This window comes from Dendropsophus ebraccatus, chromosome 7 (assembly GCF_027789765.1).
Source record: "Dendropsophus ebraccatus isolate aDenEbr1 chromosome 7, aDenEbr1.pat, whole genome shotgun sequence".
Classification (NCBI taxonomy): domain Eukaryota; kingdom Metazoa; phylum Chordata; class Amphibia; order Anura; family Hylidae; genus Dendropsophus; species Dendropsophus ebraccatus.
Genome location: NC_091460.1, coordinates 54,974,020 through 54,991,736, shown reverse-complemented (window position 1 = coordinate 54,991,736; position 17,717 = coordinate 54,974,020). Strand labels below are relative to the sequence as shown.

The following is a 17,717-nucleotide window of genomic DNA, read 5'->3' as shown; positions in this document are numbered from 1 at the left end:
CAAATTGCTTTTGATTTTTGGACTAGCCCTGTAATGAATATACTCAAAAAACACATGTACTACTCAATAAACAATACTATTTGGAAAAAAAACAACACAAAAAAGTATTTTTTTTAAACATTTTATTTGTACATATGGTGAGACAAATAGATTTTCTATTACCAATATCTTTGTCCTGCATTTGGCTATAAGACAGATGGCTGAATCAGGAGCCTCCCCCATGTGCCCTGTCTTCAGGGTGGGATAAAGAATGTGCAGCCCCACCCTCTTGTCTAAGCCCCACCCCATCAGTCTGCAGAGCTTATTAGCAGGAGATTAACCCATGTGTTCTTTGCAGGATTTCTACAAGACGCATGCAGAAAATCCTACAGAGAGGCAAACAGTGGGGGCAAAACTATATATGGTTTACATTTCATCATTTCATTCTAGATTAGAGTTTCTTTAAAGGAGAGAGGGGGCAGTGCTATACCAACATTGGACCCCCCTTCATTCTCTCAACTAATGGAAATCCAAGAAACTAGACCCTCCAACTGATCATAAAGTGTTATCATATTGTGATGAGAGATTACTTTATAAAATCAGGCTATTAAGAAAAGAGGGAGGATATGACATAAGACACATTCTTCTCCAAACAAGTACACAGATTATCAGGATAACTATATAGTCAGAGCAGACATACAAATATTCTAGGATGGCAAAAATAAATATCTTTATATACGTTTTGTTCCTTATACAGTAGGACTAGTGACTAAGATCCAATAATAGGAATAAATCAGGGGCCATCTAAAGCCAGATCCAATGAGTGTGTATGATCTATCATGGGTATGATGGGAGTGTTAGAACACCTAAACAATAATCTCTTATATAAAAGGTATTTATATAATCATGTCATTGTATTTAAAAGCAGTTTAGGTCTGTAATCTCATAAATTTATAGAAAATATTCAAGTATTTCTGTGTTACGAGTAAAATGCGGCATTGGAATGGATCTGTAATAAAGTGTACCTAAACTAACAAAATTCTAACAAATCATAAGGACATCAGTTTGGACTGGAGGGGGTCCATCTACATAGAAAGATATGCCATTAACTTATGGTTATGGTAGTCCCACCAATCAGCAGAAAAAAAAGGAGCAGTGTTAGTAGAGCACTATGGCCCTTCCCTGCAGTACCTGGCACAGCAATAACCATACAAGAGTGGCTTTGCCAGGTATTGCAGCTTGGTCCATTAAGTGAGTAAAATGGAATATTAAACGGGTTGTCCAGGCTTAGAAAAACATGGCCACTTTCTTCCAGAAACAACACCACTCTTGTCCTCAGTTTCAGTGTGATTTTGCAGTTCAGTTCCATTGATGTGAATGGAGTTGTAATACCACACACAACCTGAGGACGGGGGTGGTGCTATTTTTGCAAGAAAGTAGCTGTGCTTTTTCTAATCCTAGAGAACTCCTTTAATGTAATATCCTAGAAAACCCCTTTAACCTAGATGTTAAAGGAGACCTGTCACCCCCCCGTGCCGGGGTGACAGGCTCCCGACCCCCCGTTACAGCCCCCTATACTTACCTGATCCCGCCGGGTCCCGCTTCCTGATGCGGTCGGGTGACGGAGATATCAGCGCCCGAAGCCCGGCGCGTGCTCACAGGAGAGTCCGACGCTCATAGGGAATGAATGGGGAGTCCGATGCTCCGTCATTCTCTATGGGCATCGGACTCCCCTGTGAGCGCGCGTGCGGGGCTTCGGGCGCTGATATCTCCGTGACCCGACCGGATCAGGAAGTGGGACCCGGCAGGATCAGGGGAGTATAGGGGGCTGTAACGGGGGGTCGGGAGCCTGTCACCCCGGCACGGAGGGTGACAGGTCCTCTTTAATCACACTATGAATTTTTACACTTGACTCCATGTTACCAGATTTATTTCAATAGCGATATATATTTGAAAAAAAAAAATAAAATTCTAAGAAAAATCTACAGCAATTTTTGGTGGCAACAACTTGAACATGAGAGTGCAATCTGTCTAGTTATACTGTGGTACCCGCTGCTCACATAACAAAGCTAGTCATTCAGAAATCTGAGAAAGCTGGATGACAATCCATGTTGAACCTGATATAGGTATCAATTCATAAAAGCATAATGCAGACAGATTTTTGCCTCTGTTTTACAACCAACAGTGTCTGATGACCCAAGGTGATCATATATCACTTGTATAAGTGGTCATATTTCGTTACCAGGGAAAACCCAGAAAAAAACACATTTGCTATCATAACAAATTAGAAGAAGTTCTGGTATAAATAAACTTCTGTATTTCTCTGACCTTTCCCATGACACCAGTTCCTATTTCCTAAATTCTATTAATAACGTAATTTTATATTATTAGCCTTAAATAATTATTGAGAATTATCAATGGAGAACCTATTCTAAAACACTGGGGTTGTTTTATACATTGTGCAAAAGTAGCAGACACTGTGCCTGTTCCTAGCAGACACACAGCATAGACTGAAGTTTGTTCATTTAAAACTGGCTGGTTAAAGGGAACCTATCAGCAGGACAGGGTCTACATTGGGAGGGCTATGGAGTCAAAATTGTAGTCGTAGTCAGTTTTGGGTGGAGTCAGATACAATAAAATTTTTCAAAATAAAAGAAAATAACATTGCATAATTAATTTATTAAGTGTATGCTTTGTTAAACCTTTATAGTTACCATTTTATTGCAGTAAATTTGTTATTACTAATTATTATGCATAAGTAGTCTGAGGCCTGGTGTAAAAAACTGAAAATTTTCCTTGACTCCATAGCCCTGCCCATTTATTCAATATTCCATGAAAGGAGGCCTTTTCCTAAGATAGAAAGATCCCAAAACAGAACAGGGGATGACTAGCTGATCGGTGGAAATATAACCATGTGAATAGTGCTTCGCCATGTTCAGAAGTCAGACATGCAGGCTGCTTCATCATTCACCTAGGGGACAATTAATCTCTGTTCTCTTGATCAGTGGGGTCACAGCGATCAGCTAGTTATCTCCTATCTTGTGGATATTGGATCGCTACTAATCTTGGGAAACCCCTTTTAACTAGCCAGTTTATTTGCATCCACTAAATTATCATCTAAAGGAAGACGTAAAAGAAAAGTGAATCCTTTCTACTTGGCTTCTTAGGAGAACACCCCTTAATCCTTCTGCAGGACAAGACCTAAGCGGGCCATGTGACCTCTTTTAGCTCTACTGAGTAACTGAAAGAGCTATTAAAGTTCATAAGGTCGAGTCGAGTGGGCAGGGCCTAATGTTTTGGCTGGCACTTCAGATAGTCATTTATTGGATGCAAAATACTCACTAACTCAGCTTTAAAGGGGTTATCCAGCGCTACAAAAACATGGCCACTTTCCCCCTACTGTTGTCTCCAGATTGGGTGGGGTTTTGAAACTCAGTTCCATTGAAGTAAATGGAGCTTAATTGCAAAGCACACCTGAACTGGAGACAACAGTAGGGGGAAAAGTGGCCATGTTTTTGTAGCGCTGGATAACCCCTTTAACAGGGCTTCATCCAAATAACACAATCTAGCTGTGCACTATATGAGCTCAGATACAAATAGTAAGGCTGCTATGCTTTAGAAGAGGTAGCCTGAATGTGGGAGAACTGGAGTATAGGAAGAAGAAGGCGGAAAGCATCCTGGATGTAGGTTGTGCTGTTATTCCCCTGTAAAGTAAAGAAAAAAAAAAAACATTTCTATTCATGGATACATCATGTGCATAGATACTGTGGGCCCATGCATACAAACATATAGTGGGGAAATGGTGCAAAAACTCCCAACAAATCTACAATTTATTAAACAAGATTAGCCCGGAGCATAGATTACAAATCGACAGGGTCCCTAATAACAGCAACCAAAAGGGGTTGTCTAGCGAAATACTTTTTCTTTGAAATCAACTGGTTTTAGAAAGTTATATAGATTTTTAATTTACTTCTATTAAGAAATCTCAAGTCTTCCCTTACTTATTGTGTCAGACTGAAAAGAAAACACCACTTCCTGCGGCTAAGTATGGGAAAACTTAAGATTTCTAAATGGAAGTAAATTACAAATCTATATAACTTTCAGGAACTAGTTGATCTGAAAGAAAAACATTTTCGCTGGACAACTCCTTTAAGATGGGGTTCACATGATGTTTTCCTGTGTGCATTTTGATGCAGTGAAAAGTGTGTGCAAACAGCGTCCCATTGTTTTGAAAGCCAATAAACGTTGCAGTTCACACTAAAAAAACAATAGGATGAGGTTTGGGAATAGAATAGGCATGAATATTGGAAAAACTTGTACATGCCTGTGTGAATTAGGCCCCCTTCACACTTCAGGAAAATCCGCCCGTTTTTCTAATCAGTAATTCCTGTCAGGATTTCCTGACCCATAGGGTTGCTTTGAACACTGACACCCTTCAGGATTTTTCCCTTCAGGGTGTCCGTTCAGGACAATAGGTCAGGAAATGATAAGACGGGTGCCCCCATAGAAGTCTATGGAAGCTCAGTAAACCCTGATACTTTCCTGACACTACTGCTGGTTTCCTGAACATAAAAACTGATTACTGTCAGGAAATCCTGAAGGTTTCCTGAAGCCTTTTGGCTCTTGATCAGGATTTCCTGACAGGAAAAACTGACACTGTGGTGTGAATGGGGCCTTAGGAGGTTTTTCAGATGGACTATCAGAGTAAGCTAACATGACACAAAGTCCTAATGAAGACACCTGTATATTAATAGACTAAGCACTAGAGATGAGCGGACCTGGAGCATGCTCGAGTCCATCCGAACCTGATCGTTCGGCATTTGATTATCGGTGGCTGCTGAAGTTGGATAAAGCCCTAAGGCTATGTGGAAAACATGGATATAGTCATTGGCTGTATCCATGTTTTCCAGACAACCTTAGAGCTTTATCCAAGTTCAGCAGCCCCCGCTAATCAAATGCCGAACGATCGGGTTCGGATGGACTCGAGCATGCTCGAGGTTCACTCATCTCTACTAAGGACACAAAGTAAGTAACATACAGTATATCCAATATATATTTATAGCTCACTGCAGCAGCTTACAAGTTAAAGAGGCTTTCTTGCTAATAATATTTACCAGAGATTCACAGAATAGATTGTAAATGTTAGGTACCTGGGTACTGCATTACTACAGTACCTCAGTCCCCCCTTTCCCCTCACCAGCACCACTGGGTTCCTCCATACTGGTGAAAAGTCCCAATGAGCGCATCCCCCCACCCCCCTTCATAATGTAACAGTAGGAATCTTGCTTCGGGATAGCTAATATATGTTTTAAGTTGGAAAAACATCTTAGTAAAATAAAAGCAAAATATGGAAAATAAGGAAAAAAATTAGTGTGCTGGTCCCATAGACTTACATAGGTCTGTCACATGGCACAGAGCTGGGAGAGGGTAGTGCACAGTTTTCTGCATTCATTGTAGTAAACGGTAGGGATCCGAACACCCAGACTGCAATCAGCCCTAACTTTTTAAAACTTTGGACACATCTACATGTCAAAAGTTTTTTTTTTAAATGAAAGTGCCCCTTTAAACTAAACTTTCATTTTTCTACAGAACTGCAATTATGGAGTAATGTTAGAGCATGTTACCTCTAGTTGTATACTGTTGACCATAGGGTTTAATACTTCTGCTTTCAGCTTGCTCTGTTGAACAAATACAGTTATTTAGTTTCCAGTTTGTATTAAGTATACTGTACACATAATAAAAGTTATCACATGTGAAGCTACCCCTAGATGTCAAACGGAGCCCCCTTCTGCAAACCACTTGGAAAGCCTGGACTAAAAGTAGGCGTATACTCTCCTTAAACCCTCATTACTCCCTATTATTGACACCAACGCATAACCCTACCTTCCAAAATGGCACCTCCCTGCCTATATTCCATAGATGGCATGCAAACGGGATATCTCATCTGGCACATCTGGTAGACAAGGCCCAGAAACGACCACTCTCCTTCAATGAGCTCCGCCTGCGCAACGAGATTGTGGGTCCCCATCCCTTCTATTATCTCCAAAGTTATAGTTACATTGTTAAGGTGGTTCGACACATGTCTGGTGATGACTGAGATGACCCTTTCCTGGCTTTGACACCTTCCAAGCAATTAAACCCTAAGCAAATAACAACCTATTATATGTGGCTGACCCGCAAGTATGATTACTCCACCACCACCACAGGAATATCATACTGGACCACAGTGATAGATGACCTCACGGTGAACGATATCTTACAAGCCTTACACACTGCAGAAAAATACTTACCTTCTGCCTTCTATTGGGAAATGGCTTATAAAATTACCCATAGAGCCTATGTTTCTCCTCATAGGGGATTCCTTATTGGAAACACAACAGACCACTCCTGCCTGAAGTGCAAGGCCCCACATGCTGACCTCTTTCATTGTTTATGGGCATGCCTGTCTATACAGGCTTTTTGGAAGGTGGTTGTCACATTTGTCACCACCCGTCTTGGACTACCCTGCTCCCCCACCCCCCTTTGGTGTATATTCGGCATTCCCACAGAAGAACCCCCAATACAATTAGCCACCGACAAACAATTGCTATTTTATGTCTCTGCTGCAGCAAGGAAGTCTATTCTCCATTGCTGGATAGAACCCTCCCACCGACAAGAAGGCTCCTTCTTGAGAAACTAGTTCATCTCTTCCGTATGGACTGGGTACAGGCCTCTTTACTCAAAGAAAAGAAGGTCCAACATTTCTACCTCACATGGTCTAAGTTCCTCCCTCTCATCCCACTGCATGTAAGAGACAGACTGAAGCAATGCTTCCGCAATACGACATGGTATTTAGAACAGAATATTAGTGGTAGAGACCCGTTTGATTTTCATTGACATCAAGTCTCACTGCTGATCTCATCTCCTTCCCCGAGATGCTGCCCCTCCTCCTTTCCTCCGGGTGCCCAGAGCCCCCCCCCCCATGCCCCCTAAGTTGTCATGTTAAATGATCCTTTATAATATGCTTTATCTTTATGAGAAAAAAAAAGTAATGTGCTATCATATTTTTGTTTTGTTATTTGTTGACAATATGCTCATTGGATCGTACTCCTATATTACTTTTGACCTTCCCCCTTCCTTTCTGTACCCCTTCCCTTTTGATGCTGTTAAAAATTTTTCAATAAAAACAAGGTTTAAAAAAAAAAAAAGTTATCACATGTGAAAGTCTGATCAGAGGTACAAGTCTAAGTGCCTAAAGCGACTCTGTATCCACCAACCCACCCCACCAAACTGCTAGTACCATCTGTTTGAGAAGAGTAAATCCTCACCGGTCGTTCCTTTTAATATGCTCCTGGTGCCTTGGTTAGAGCAAAAATGATCTTTTAATTTGCAATGCTGTGTCATACTGGTGTGGCCTATAGTATCTGTGTCCCAGGTCCGAGACGCCTCTTCTTCCTTCCTCCCCACCCTCCTCATCATTAGGACCACCCTGGCAGGGTTGTCACTCATCACTTGTCTAAACTGCACCTGTGTTGCTACAGCACGGGTGCAGTTTAGACAAGTGATCATTGGAAAAATCCTGCCACAGGGTGTTCCTAATGATGAGGAGGGTGGGGAGGAAGGAAGCAGAGGCGTCTCAGACCTGGGACACAGACATACCAGTTTGAAACAGCGCTGCAGACTAAAAGATCATTTTTTGCTCTAACCAAGGCACCAGTCGCATTTTAAAAGACACTGTGAGGATTTACTCTCATCAAACAGATGGTACTAGCAGTTTGGTGGGGTGGGTTGGTGGATATAGGTTTGCTTTGAGGGCTTGGCGTTTTCGTGTGTGTGTGTGTGGGGGGGGGGGGCAATTAAATTAGGGAACCAGATAAGCCTGCTTGAAAAGATTAGTTTTGAGGGCACGTTTGAAGCTGTGGTATAATTACTACATAATATACTTACTCCAGCAGAGGTCAGAGTATCAGAAAAGCATTTTGACAAGGAGAATACTTCCTTACACATAGCACCGGTTAGCCTAGGGTATTTAAAGAATACAATTATACAGTAATACAGTTCTAAAGCAATATCAATATAACAAAATAGTTAAAAAAAGAAAAACATGACTCAAGAAGGAAAATTTATGCAAATTTTTACGGGCAAATGTAATGTACAATTATTCAGGTTGTGTACCCTGTTCAGCTACCTTTTCAATGAGCATGACATTAGTCTAGTGCTAGAGACATCATTATGTAACATGGTGACTAAAGTCCTGGTGCTCCATAACAGCTGAAACTTTCAAGTAACCATCAACTACAACTAATATTTTAGAGCAGTTACTTACATAAATAAATTAAAATAAGTAAAGTAAAAAAAATAGCCAAGATGACAGCTTTATGGTCAGAATACCCACAGATTGCCATTTTATCTTACTGTCCAAAAAGCATTTTCTCCGTAGGTCTCTGTTTAAAATGTTGCTCAGTTTCTCCTCTGCAGCCTTTACATTGTCACATATAGTGCTTCCTGACGGGCTCCATCTCCGATCTCTTTTGCTCCTCCTCTCCAGAGGGGCTGTTAGCAATGATTTATAAATCAGATCAAATCAGATCTGGTCACACCTCAGATTAGAAGAAAGTTCAGGGCAAAGAAGATAAGGGCTGGAGGTTGACGAATTTCAGTGACCCAATAAAATATCTGTCAGCATACAGGCTGTAGAAGAGAAACTGAGCAACTGAGAAATGTTATATATATATATATATATATATATATATATATATATATATATATATGTCACGAGGACGACTACTAGCACCATGCATATCTAAATTGTTTTCAGCACATTTGTAAAGCAACTTTCCTTTTTCATCAGCATTTGGAAAGTATTCTGGTTTCTATTTGTCCTGAGGTTGCTGGTGGTCATACAAGTAAGGTTAACAGCAGATCCCAGCAACATAAGTAGGCTTTGATAATGATCTCAAGATACAAGTCTGAGGTCTACTTTAGTGACAACTTTAGTACATCTCACTAAACCACAAACCACTGCAATTCGCTCACTTACTTTACAATCTACTGTAGAATTACAAAGGAATCACCTGAGAAGCCAATATTCTGTAAGTGTTCTCAACTTTTGTCCCTTTCAAACACATAAACATTTAAACTCTGTAACCTCTCTATAAATGTGTAGTGTTTTATGGTGGATTCTATGGTGGACACACTATAGCTAAGTGAATAGATAAGTTTACTTAAGAGCTACAGCTAAATTCAGAGCAACACATGAAAAAAGCTACAGGATATAAAAAAGTAAACATTGATAAACAAAAATATACTAAAATATGAAGTTGAGTTGGAATTAGAAGTGGTAAGATAAATGCACAAGTATCCCTTAATTCTATGTAGCTATGTTATGGACACTTAAAGCGACTTCATACCCACAATCTGATACCCCAAACCACTTGTACCTTCGGATAGCTGCTTTTAATCCAAGATCTGTCCTGGGGTCCGTTCAGCAGAGGATGCAGTTATTGTCATAAAAACAACTTTTAATCCAGCAGCGCTGTGTCTAACGGCCGGGGCTTACATTTGTATATGCATTAGGCTGGCACATCCTCTCTGTCCTTCCTCCCCACCCTCCTCATTATTAGGAATGCTCCAGGCAGATTGCTTCCTATTCCCCACCTGTGTGTATAATGAACATGGGCTGGATCGTTAATACACCTGTGCAAAGCTCAAACAGCAGTAAATGTTCCTGGAGCATTCCTAATGATGAGGTGGGTGGGAAGGAAGGACAGAGAGGATGTGCCAGCCTAATGCATATACAAATGTAAGCCACAACCGTTAGACACAGCGCTGCTGGATTAAAAGTTATTTTTATGACAATAACTGCATCCCCTGCTGAACGGACCCCAGGACAGATCTTGGATTAAAAGCAGCTATCTGAAGGTACAAGTGGTTTGGGGGGGGTCAGATTGTGGGTACAGAGTCGCTTTAATGTAACATTAATGATGTTACAACATGTGCAATATATTGGTAATACTATAGCATTACCATTACTTGTATTTGTCTACTCACTTGGCTAAAACAGTAGCCTGGTCTTTCACTGGCTTTTCTACATCTTGTCCATGAAGTATAAGCTCTGCCACCTTATGTAGTTGCTCAATGCATCGTGCTGTAATTTCTGCCAGACTCTCCACTGACTTCATGTATATATCCTGAAAGCAAATGGTAACAAGTCAGTATTTCTATAGTAATGGACAAATGAAATGAAAATTAACTCTTTGATCATAATTAGCATTTTAGTATCATCTATAGCTGGACCCCACAGCTCTATGGAGCCAAATTTAGATAATCATTGGGTTCTATAGTGATAAAAGATCCCAGAAAATACAGCATGCTCTGCCTATTGGGTTCTATAAAATATAACATTTTGGCCCGAACAGCTGATACACAACTTGCTATCAGATTTTAAAGCGACTCTGTACCCACAATCTGCCCCCTCAAAACGCTTGTACCGTTGGATAGCTGCTTTTAATCCAAAACCTGTCATGGGGTCCGTTTGGCAGATGATGCAGTTATTGTCCTAAAAAACAACTTTTAAACTTGCAGCCCTGTGTCAAATTGGCATGGCCTAGAGTGTGTGTGCCCTAGGACTGCACTGCCTCTAAGTCCTTCCTCCCTGCCCTCTTAATATTAGGAATGCCCCTGTGGAGGATTTCTCCTATTCATCACTTGTCTGAACACTGCACATATGCTGGATCATTAAGGCACCTGTGCAGTGTTCAGACAGGTGATGATTGGGAGAAATCCTGCTCAGGGTGTTCCTAATGAGGAGGAGGGCTATGTAAATTTGACACAGGGCTGAAAGTTTAAAAGTTGTTTTTAGAACAATAACTGTATCACCTGCCGAATGGACCCCAGGACAAATCTTGGATTAAAAGCAGCTATCCGAAGGTACAAAAGGTTTGGGGAAGGAGGAGATTGTGAGTACAGAGTTGCTTTAATTTCCAGCTCAGACTTTTATGGGAGAGAAGAACTATAAGATTTGATGCAGACTGATGCAATTTTATCATTGTATGCCAATATATCAATATAACATCTAGTGAGATTAAATGGTATCTATTCACTGTCCAGTAGTTAGATTATTAATAATAAACTGTATTAATCCCTTATAAGCAATCATAATGCCACCTATAACAACATTAAAATGCCCAATAGGCTCTTTTGCTCTGCCCAATAGGCTCTTTGTATGGAGTGGCAGTCCATATGCTTCATTCAGACAGGGGACTTGAGATTGGGTCTGAAGGGTCAGACTTCTATGATCATACTCAGGGCCGCCGATAAGGCAGTACAACTGGTACTGCCGTACGGGGCCCGGACCCTAAGAGACATGGGGGGGGGGGCCCGCCGGCCGCTGCCCTCCGTCCGCTACGCTAGGGGGGCCCGCACGGCCCCCCTTGCCACCTGTTTTTGATGGGGGGGAGCACCGGCCCACGGGTGCCTAGTCCGCGCCGGGAGGGTGGGGGGGGGGGGGGAGGGGGTGACGGAGAGGCCGGGAGAAGGATGGGCGGGCAGGCAGGCTGGTTCCCTCCCCCCATGCAGCGCCGGGGTCCGGGGCAGGTGTTGAGCTTCCGGCACACACAATGACAGAGGCCGGAAGCTCACAGCTGCAGCCCCGCGGTCCCGGATCTTGTCTCCTGCTCGGCGGCGCTCACGTGATGTGACGTCATCGCCGAGCAGGAGAGAAGATCCGGGAACGCGGGGCTGCAGCTGTGAGCTTCCGGCCTCTGTCACACTGTGTGTGCCGGAAGCTCAACACCTGCCCCGGACCCCGGACCTCGGCGCTGCATGGGGGGAGGGAACCAGCCTGCCTGCCCATCCTTCTCCCGGCCGCCCGCCCCGTCACCCCCAGCCTCTCCCCTCTGCCCGCCCCCGGCCCCCCTGCATCCTCAGCTGCTCCCCTGCTGGGGGGCAGCCTCTCCCCCTGCCCCCCAGCGTCTCCCCTGACCTCAGCCTCTCCCCTGCCCCCCCCCCCAGCCTCTCCCCTGCCCCCTCCAGCCTCTCCCCTGCCCCCCCCAGCCTCTCCCCTGCCCCCTCCAGCCTCTCCCCTGCCCCCTCCAGCCTCTCCCCTGCCCCTCCAGCCTCTCCCCTGCCTCTCCCCCTAACCCTCAGCCTCTCCCCTGCCCCCCCCCCCAGCCTCTCCCCTGCCCCCCCCAGCGTCTCCCCTGACCTCAGCCTCTCCCCTGCCCCCCCCCCAGCCTCTCCCCTGCCCCCTCCAGCCTCTCCCCTGCCCCCTCCAGCCTCTCCCCTGCCCCCCAGCCTCTCCCCTGCCTCTCCCCCTAACCCTCAGCCTCTCCCCTGCCCCCCAGCCTCTCCCCCTGCCCCCCCCAGCCTCTCCCCCTGCCCCCCCCCAGCCTCTCCCCCTGCCCCCCCAGCCTCTCCCCCTGCCCCCCCCAGCGTCTCCCCTGACCCCCCAGCCTCTCCCCTGACCCCTCAGCCTCTCCACCTAACCCTCAGCCTCTCCCCCTGCCCCCCAGCCTCTCTCCCTGCCCCCCAGCCTCTCCCCCGGTCCCCAGCCTCTCCCCCTAACCCTCAGCCTCTCCCCTGCCCCCCAGCGTCTCCCCTGACCCTCAGCCTCTCCCCTGACCCTCAGCCTCTCCCCTGCCCCCCCAGCCTCTCCCCCTAACCCCCAGCCTCTCCCCCTAACCCCCAGCCTCTCCCCTGCCCCCCCAGCCTCTCCCCCTGCCCCCCCAGCCTCTCCCCCTGCCCCCCAGCCTCTCCCCCTAACCCTCAGCCTCTCCCCCTAACCCTCAGCCTCTCCCCCTAACCCTCAGCCTCTCCCCTGCCCCCCCAGCCTCTCCCCTGCCCCCCCAGCCTCTCCCCTAACCCTCAGCCTCTCCCCCTAACCCTCAGCCTCTCCCCTACCCCACAGCCTCTCCACCTAACCCTCAGCCTCTCCCCTGCCCCCCAGCATCTCCCCTGACCCCAGACTCTCCCCCTGTCCCCCAGCCTCTCCCCCTGCCCCCCAGCCTCTCCCCCTGCCCCCCAGACTCTCCCCCTGCCCCCAGACTCTCCCCCTGCCCCCCCAGCCTCTCCCCCTGCCCCCCCCAGACTCTCCCCTGCCCCCCAGCGTCTCCCCTGATCCCTCAGCCTCTCCACCTAACCCTCAGCCTCTCCCCCTGCCCCCCAGCCTCTCCTCCCTGCATTCTCAGCCTCTCCCCTGCCCCCCAGCCTCTCCCCTGCCCCCCCAGCCTCTCCCCCTAGCCCTCAGCCTCTCCCCTGCCCCCCAGCGTCTCCCCTGACCTCAGCCTCTCCCCCCTGCATTCTCAGCCTCTCCCCTGACCCCCCAGCCTCTCCCCTGCCCCCCAGCCTCTACCTTGCCCCCCAGCCTCTCCCCTGCCCCCAGCCTCTCCCCCTAACCCTCAGCCTCTCCCCCTAACCCCCAGCCTCTCCCCTGCCCCCAGCCTCTCCCCCTAACCCTCAGCCTCTCCCCTGCCCCCCAACCTCTCCACCTAACCCTCAGCCTCTCCCCTGCCCCCCAGCATCTCCCCTGACCCCAGACTCTCCCCCTGACCCCCCCAGCCTCTCCCCGGCCCCCCAGCATCTTCCCTGACCCCAGCGTCTCCCCTGCCCCCCCAACCTCTCCACCTAACCCTCAGCCTCTCCCCTGCCCCCCAGCGTCTCCCCTGACCCCAGCCTCTCCCCCTGCATTCTCAGCCTCTCCCCTGACCCCCCAGCCTCTCCCCTGACCCCCCAGCCTCTCCCCTGACCCCCCAGCCTCTCCCCTGACCCCCTAGCCTCTTCCCCTAACCCTCAGCCTCTCCCCCTGCCCCCAGCCTCTCCCCCTGCCCCCCCAGCCTCTCCCCCCTGCCCCCAGCCTCTCCCCCCTGCATTCTCAGCTGCTCCCCTGCCTCCCAGCCCCTCCCCCCCTCCCCCTAGCTTCTCCCTCTGACCCCCAGCCTCTCCCCCTGCCCCCAGCCTCTCCCCCTGAATCCCAGCTTCTCCACTGCCTCCCTACCGCTCCCCCTGAACCCAAACCTCTCCCCATGAACCCCAGCTTCTCCCCTGCCCCCCAGCTGCTCTCCCTTTCCCCCAGCTGCTCTCCCTGGCTCCCCCAGCTGCCTCCCTTCCCCAGTCACCCCCAGCTGCCTCCCTTCCCCAGTCACCCCCAGCTGCCTCCCTTCCTCAGTCCCCCCCCCAGCTGCCTCCCTTCCTCAGTCCCCCCCCCAGCTGCCTCCCTTCCTCAGTCCCCCCCCCAGCTGCCTCCCTTCCTCAGTCCCCCCCCAGCTGCCTCCCTTCCTCAGTCCCCCCCCCAGCTGCCTCCCTTCCTCAGTCCCCCCCCCAGCTGCCTCCCTTCCTCAGTCCCCCCCCCAGCTGCCTCCCTTCCTCAGTCCCCCCCCCAGCTGCCTCCCTTCCTCAGTCCCCCCCCCCAGCTGCCTCCCTTCCCCAGTCACCCCCAGCTGCCTCCCTTCCCCAGTCACCCCAGCTGCCTCCCTTCCTCAGTCTCCCCCCAGCTGCCTCCCTTCCCCAGTCACCCCCAGCTGCCTTCCTTCCCCAGTCACCCCCAGCTGCCCTCCTGCCCCAGTCACCCCCAGCTGCCCGCCTGCAGACGAGTTATGGTCAGAGAAGTCTTCATGATGCTGCGCCAGATGGAGAAGAAAGCAAAAAGTTAGCGACAGCAATTCGAGAAGACGTCACCTGTGAGTCATTAGTAACTGCACTGTAATCACTTCTATAGTGTGCAGAGCCTGTGTACCATTGGGGTCTCAATGGGTCAGTGTATTGTTTGCGGTAGTGTACTGACACAGCCCTGCGGTCACTACAGTACACTAACCCAAACTTTTAAACTAGGACCCAACTACAAGAGCTGCAGGCACTACAACTCCCAGCATATCCTGAGGGCTGTAGACTGTCAGTAAATGCTGGGAGTTGTAGTGCCTGCAGCTGTTGTAGTTGGGTCCTAGGTGCATTATACACTGGAGGCTTTGTGGGAGATCAGAATACAGAGATCTGTGGGGGCTCAGTGCAGGGAAGTGACCCCAGAACATCACTAATAGGGGATAGAACAAAAACATCTCCCCCTATCCCCTATTAGTGCTGTTCTGGGGTCACGTCCCTGCACTGAGCCCCCACAGATCTATGTATTCTGATTTCCCACAACGCCTCCAGGACCCAACTACAACAGCTGCAGGCACTACAACTCCCAGAACAGTCTGCAGCCCTCAGGATATGCTGGGAGTTGTAGTGCCTGCAGCTGCTGTAGTTGGGTCCTAGGTGCATCATACACTGGATGCTTTGTGGCATATCAGAATACATAGATCTGTGGGGGCTCAGTGCAGGGAAGTGACCCCAGAACATCACTAATAGGGATAGGGGGAGATGTTTTTGTTCTATCCCCTATTAGTGCTGTTCTGGGGTCACTTCCCTGTACTGAGCCCCCACAGATCTATGTATTCTTATATGCCACAAAGCCTCCAGTGTATGATGCACCTAGGATCCAACTACAACAGCTGCAGGCACTACAACTCCCAGCATGTACTGACAGTCTGCAGCCCTCAGGATATGCTGGGAGTTGTAGTAAAGTAGTACAATCCTATGATAACTGCGGCTGTAGACAGATGTTTTGCAGATGTTTTGCTGGACCTTCAGGGCTGATGGTTGTCACCCACAGATTGCAGCCACCAGGAGACTCTGCACACAGTGATTTATTAAAGGGTTGTCCTCTCAGAGACTACAACTCCCAGCATACCTTGAGAGCTGTATAAATGGAGGGTGTTCTGAGATTTGTCACAGATACAGATGAATTCAGGAAAGGAGCGGGTCAGCATGTCGTGTCTCACTGGTTGTATGTTGGTGGCCCCAGGTACCCCAGTCCAACACTGGACAGAACCGGTCCCCAAACTAAGACGTCCCCGGCCTCCTTCCTTCCTCCATCACGTCTGTTTGATGAGAACAGCGGGCATCAAGCAGAGCGGCAACCAAGTGCCAGGGTATATACCATGCATGTACAGTAATGGGAGGGGGGGGGCGGGCGCCTCCGCGTGCAAAGTGCCTAGGGCAGCATGAACTCTAAATACAGGCCTGCTCACCGCCATGTATTCGCTATCACTGTCTTGGGTGAGCTAAACTAGTCTGCCTGGGGGGGGGGGTGATTTGTATATGCTCACTAACATGGAACAGCCTCATTATATTAGCCTTATCAACATTTTATGTTAGTGAGCATACCGGGGAGGGGATATTGGTGAACATATACAAATCAAACAGCACCCCCCCCCCCCCCCCCAGACCCTCATAATTCAATAACCCCAAACGGGGCATTGCCTAGTACTCAACAGCATTCTGAATACAGGGGAACCCCTACCCCACTCTTGTATAAGTTTTAGTCTCCATCATAATGAGCCCCGCTGGGCTTGAAGACACGCTATAAATTGTACGCTGCAAGGGTGAATATAATGCACTGCATACAGAGCACAAGAGACGGCTATACAAGTAAGTGTCTGTATGGTGACATTTACATTGCACCTTGTTCACATTTAGTTTCTACAATTTTATAACTGTATAACAGAGGTTACATTTTAAGCCACTGGGGAAAATGGGGTATATGAGCCAGTTCTCTAGAATTAATCTGAACCAAATTATACCTCCCAGCAAGGCGTGGGGCCAACACACAATTTATTTTATTTTTTTATTAATGTGGGGGGCCCAGACACTTTGGTTGTATGGGGCCCCGAAATTCCTGATGGCGGCCCTGATCATACTCATACATTTGTCCCATATCCTGTGGATGGGTGGTAAATGTTGTTTATGGTCCATCGTCTTCAAGGACACATAAAGAAGGTGTAGTCAGAAGATGCACAGCATATTTCTCTGACCCTGATTCAAGAAAATCCTAAGTACATAGAACTAGGGCAGGTCGTTTTGTTATAGACTATGGTTTTATCTTATCCAAAAAATCCCTTCTTATCCCTAGAAAAGGCCCTCAAAATCTGACCCCCAGGACCTACACAAATGAGAAGAGTAGGTTTATTTGAATGGGACTGAGCTGCAGTATCAGGCATTACCACACTTCCAGGTGCGAAACTGTCCCTGAGTATACATTGATCATGGGGATAGAAGGATCAGATTCCCAGCAATCAAGCACTGATAGTCCCCAAAATACTTTGATTTCTTTAATTCTGCAAAGGACTAGACTGATTTTACAATAGAGTTTTGCATAAAAAGATATTGCTTATATGTCATAAAGAAAAAATAAGGCAGGCATGTGATCAACTTACTTCAGAGCTGAGTGTTTTCTTAACCACATCTTTGCCTTCTTCTTCACTGAGCTCTGTTGGATTGTCCTTTGTGAGTTCTGTCACCTCCTGTACATTTATAGCCAGATTTTCTTTCTGTTCTTCTAGGTACATGTTCTCCGCTGACAACCAGTCGTGAGCCTTCTTCATAGCCTAAATATGTCGAACAGCAAAGGTGACAATTAGAACTCTTCTCCAAATATAATGGGAAATATCCCAGGTGTCCAAATATTTTTATATCACAGATTTATTTTATACAACTAACATAGCCATATGATAGCACATATATATATAGCTGTAAAATATAATATTATATGTAATTTATATTAAGTCTTGGCCCAACTTACCAACAGTCACCACGCGGTCATGTGTGATGCCTCTAAGCTATTCAGGTAACATTCTAGTATCAACCCAAAAATTCAAAGGGTTGGCACTCCAGTCAATTATTTGCTGCATGTGGCAACTGGGCTATTCCCAAATACTATGAAATGA

The 17,717-nt window shown here is 47.4% G+C and overlaps 1 protein-coding gene across 2 annotated transcripts in view; it reads right to left on the bottom strand.

Annotated features, from left to right (window-relative positions):
• Nucleotides 1–1,798: 1,798 nt before the first annotated feature.
• The window catches only part of FAM114A1 (family with sequence similarity 114 member A1), a 27,143-nt gene continuing 11,224 nt past the window's right edge, over nt 1,799–17,717 (bottom strand). For both annotated transcript variants that reach the window (XM_069977521.1, XM_069977522.1), the window contains exons 10-14: nt 17,208–17,378; nt 10,009–10,148; nt 7,906–7,978; nt 5,604–5,657; nt 1,799–3,683 (exon numbers count right to left, since the gene is read on the bottom strand). In XM_069977521.1, the coding sequence (XP_069833622.1) occupies nt 3,588–3,683; nt 5,604–5,657; nt 7,906–7,978; nt 10,009–10,148; nt 17,208–17,378 (534 nt within the window). In that variant the 3' untranslated portion in view covers nt 1,799–3,587. The remainder of the gene's footprint in view (nt 3,684–5,603; nt 5,658–7,905; nt 7,979–10,008; nt 10,149–17,207; nt 17,379–17,717) is intronic.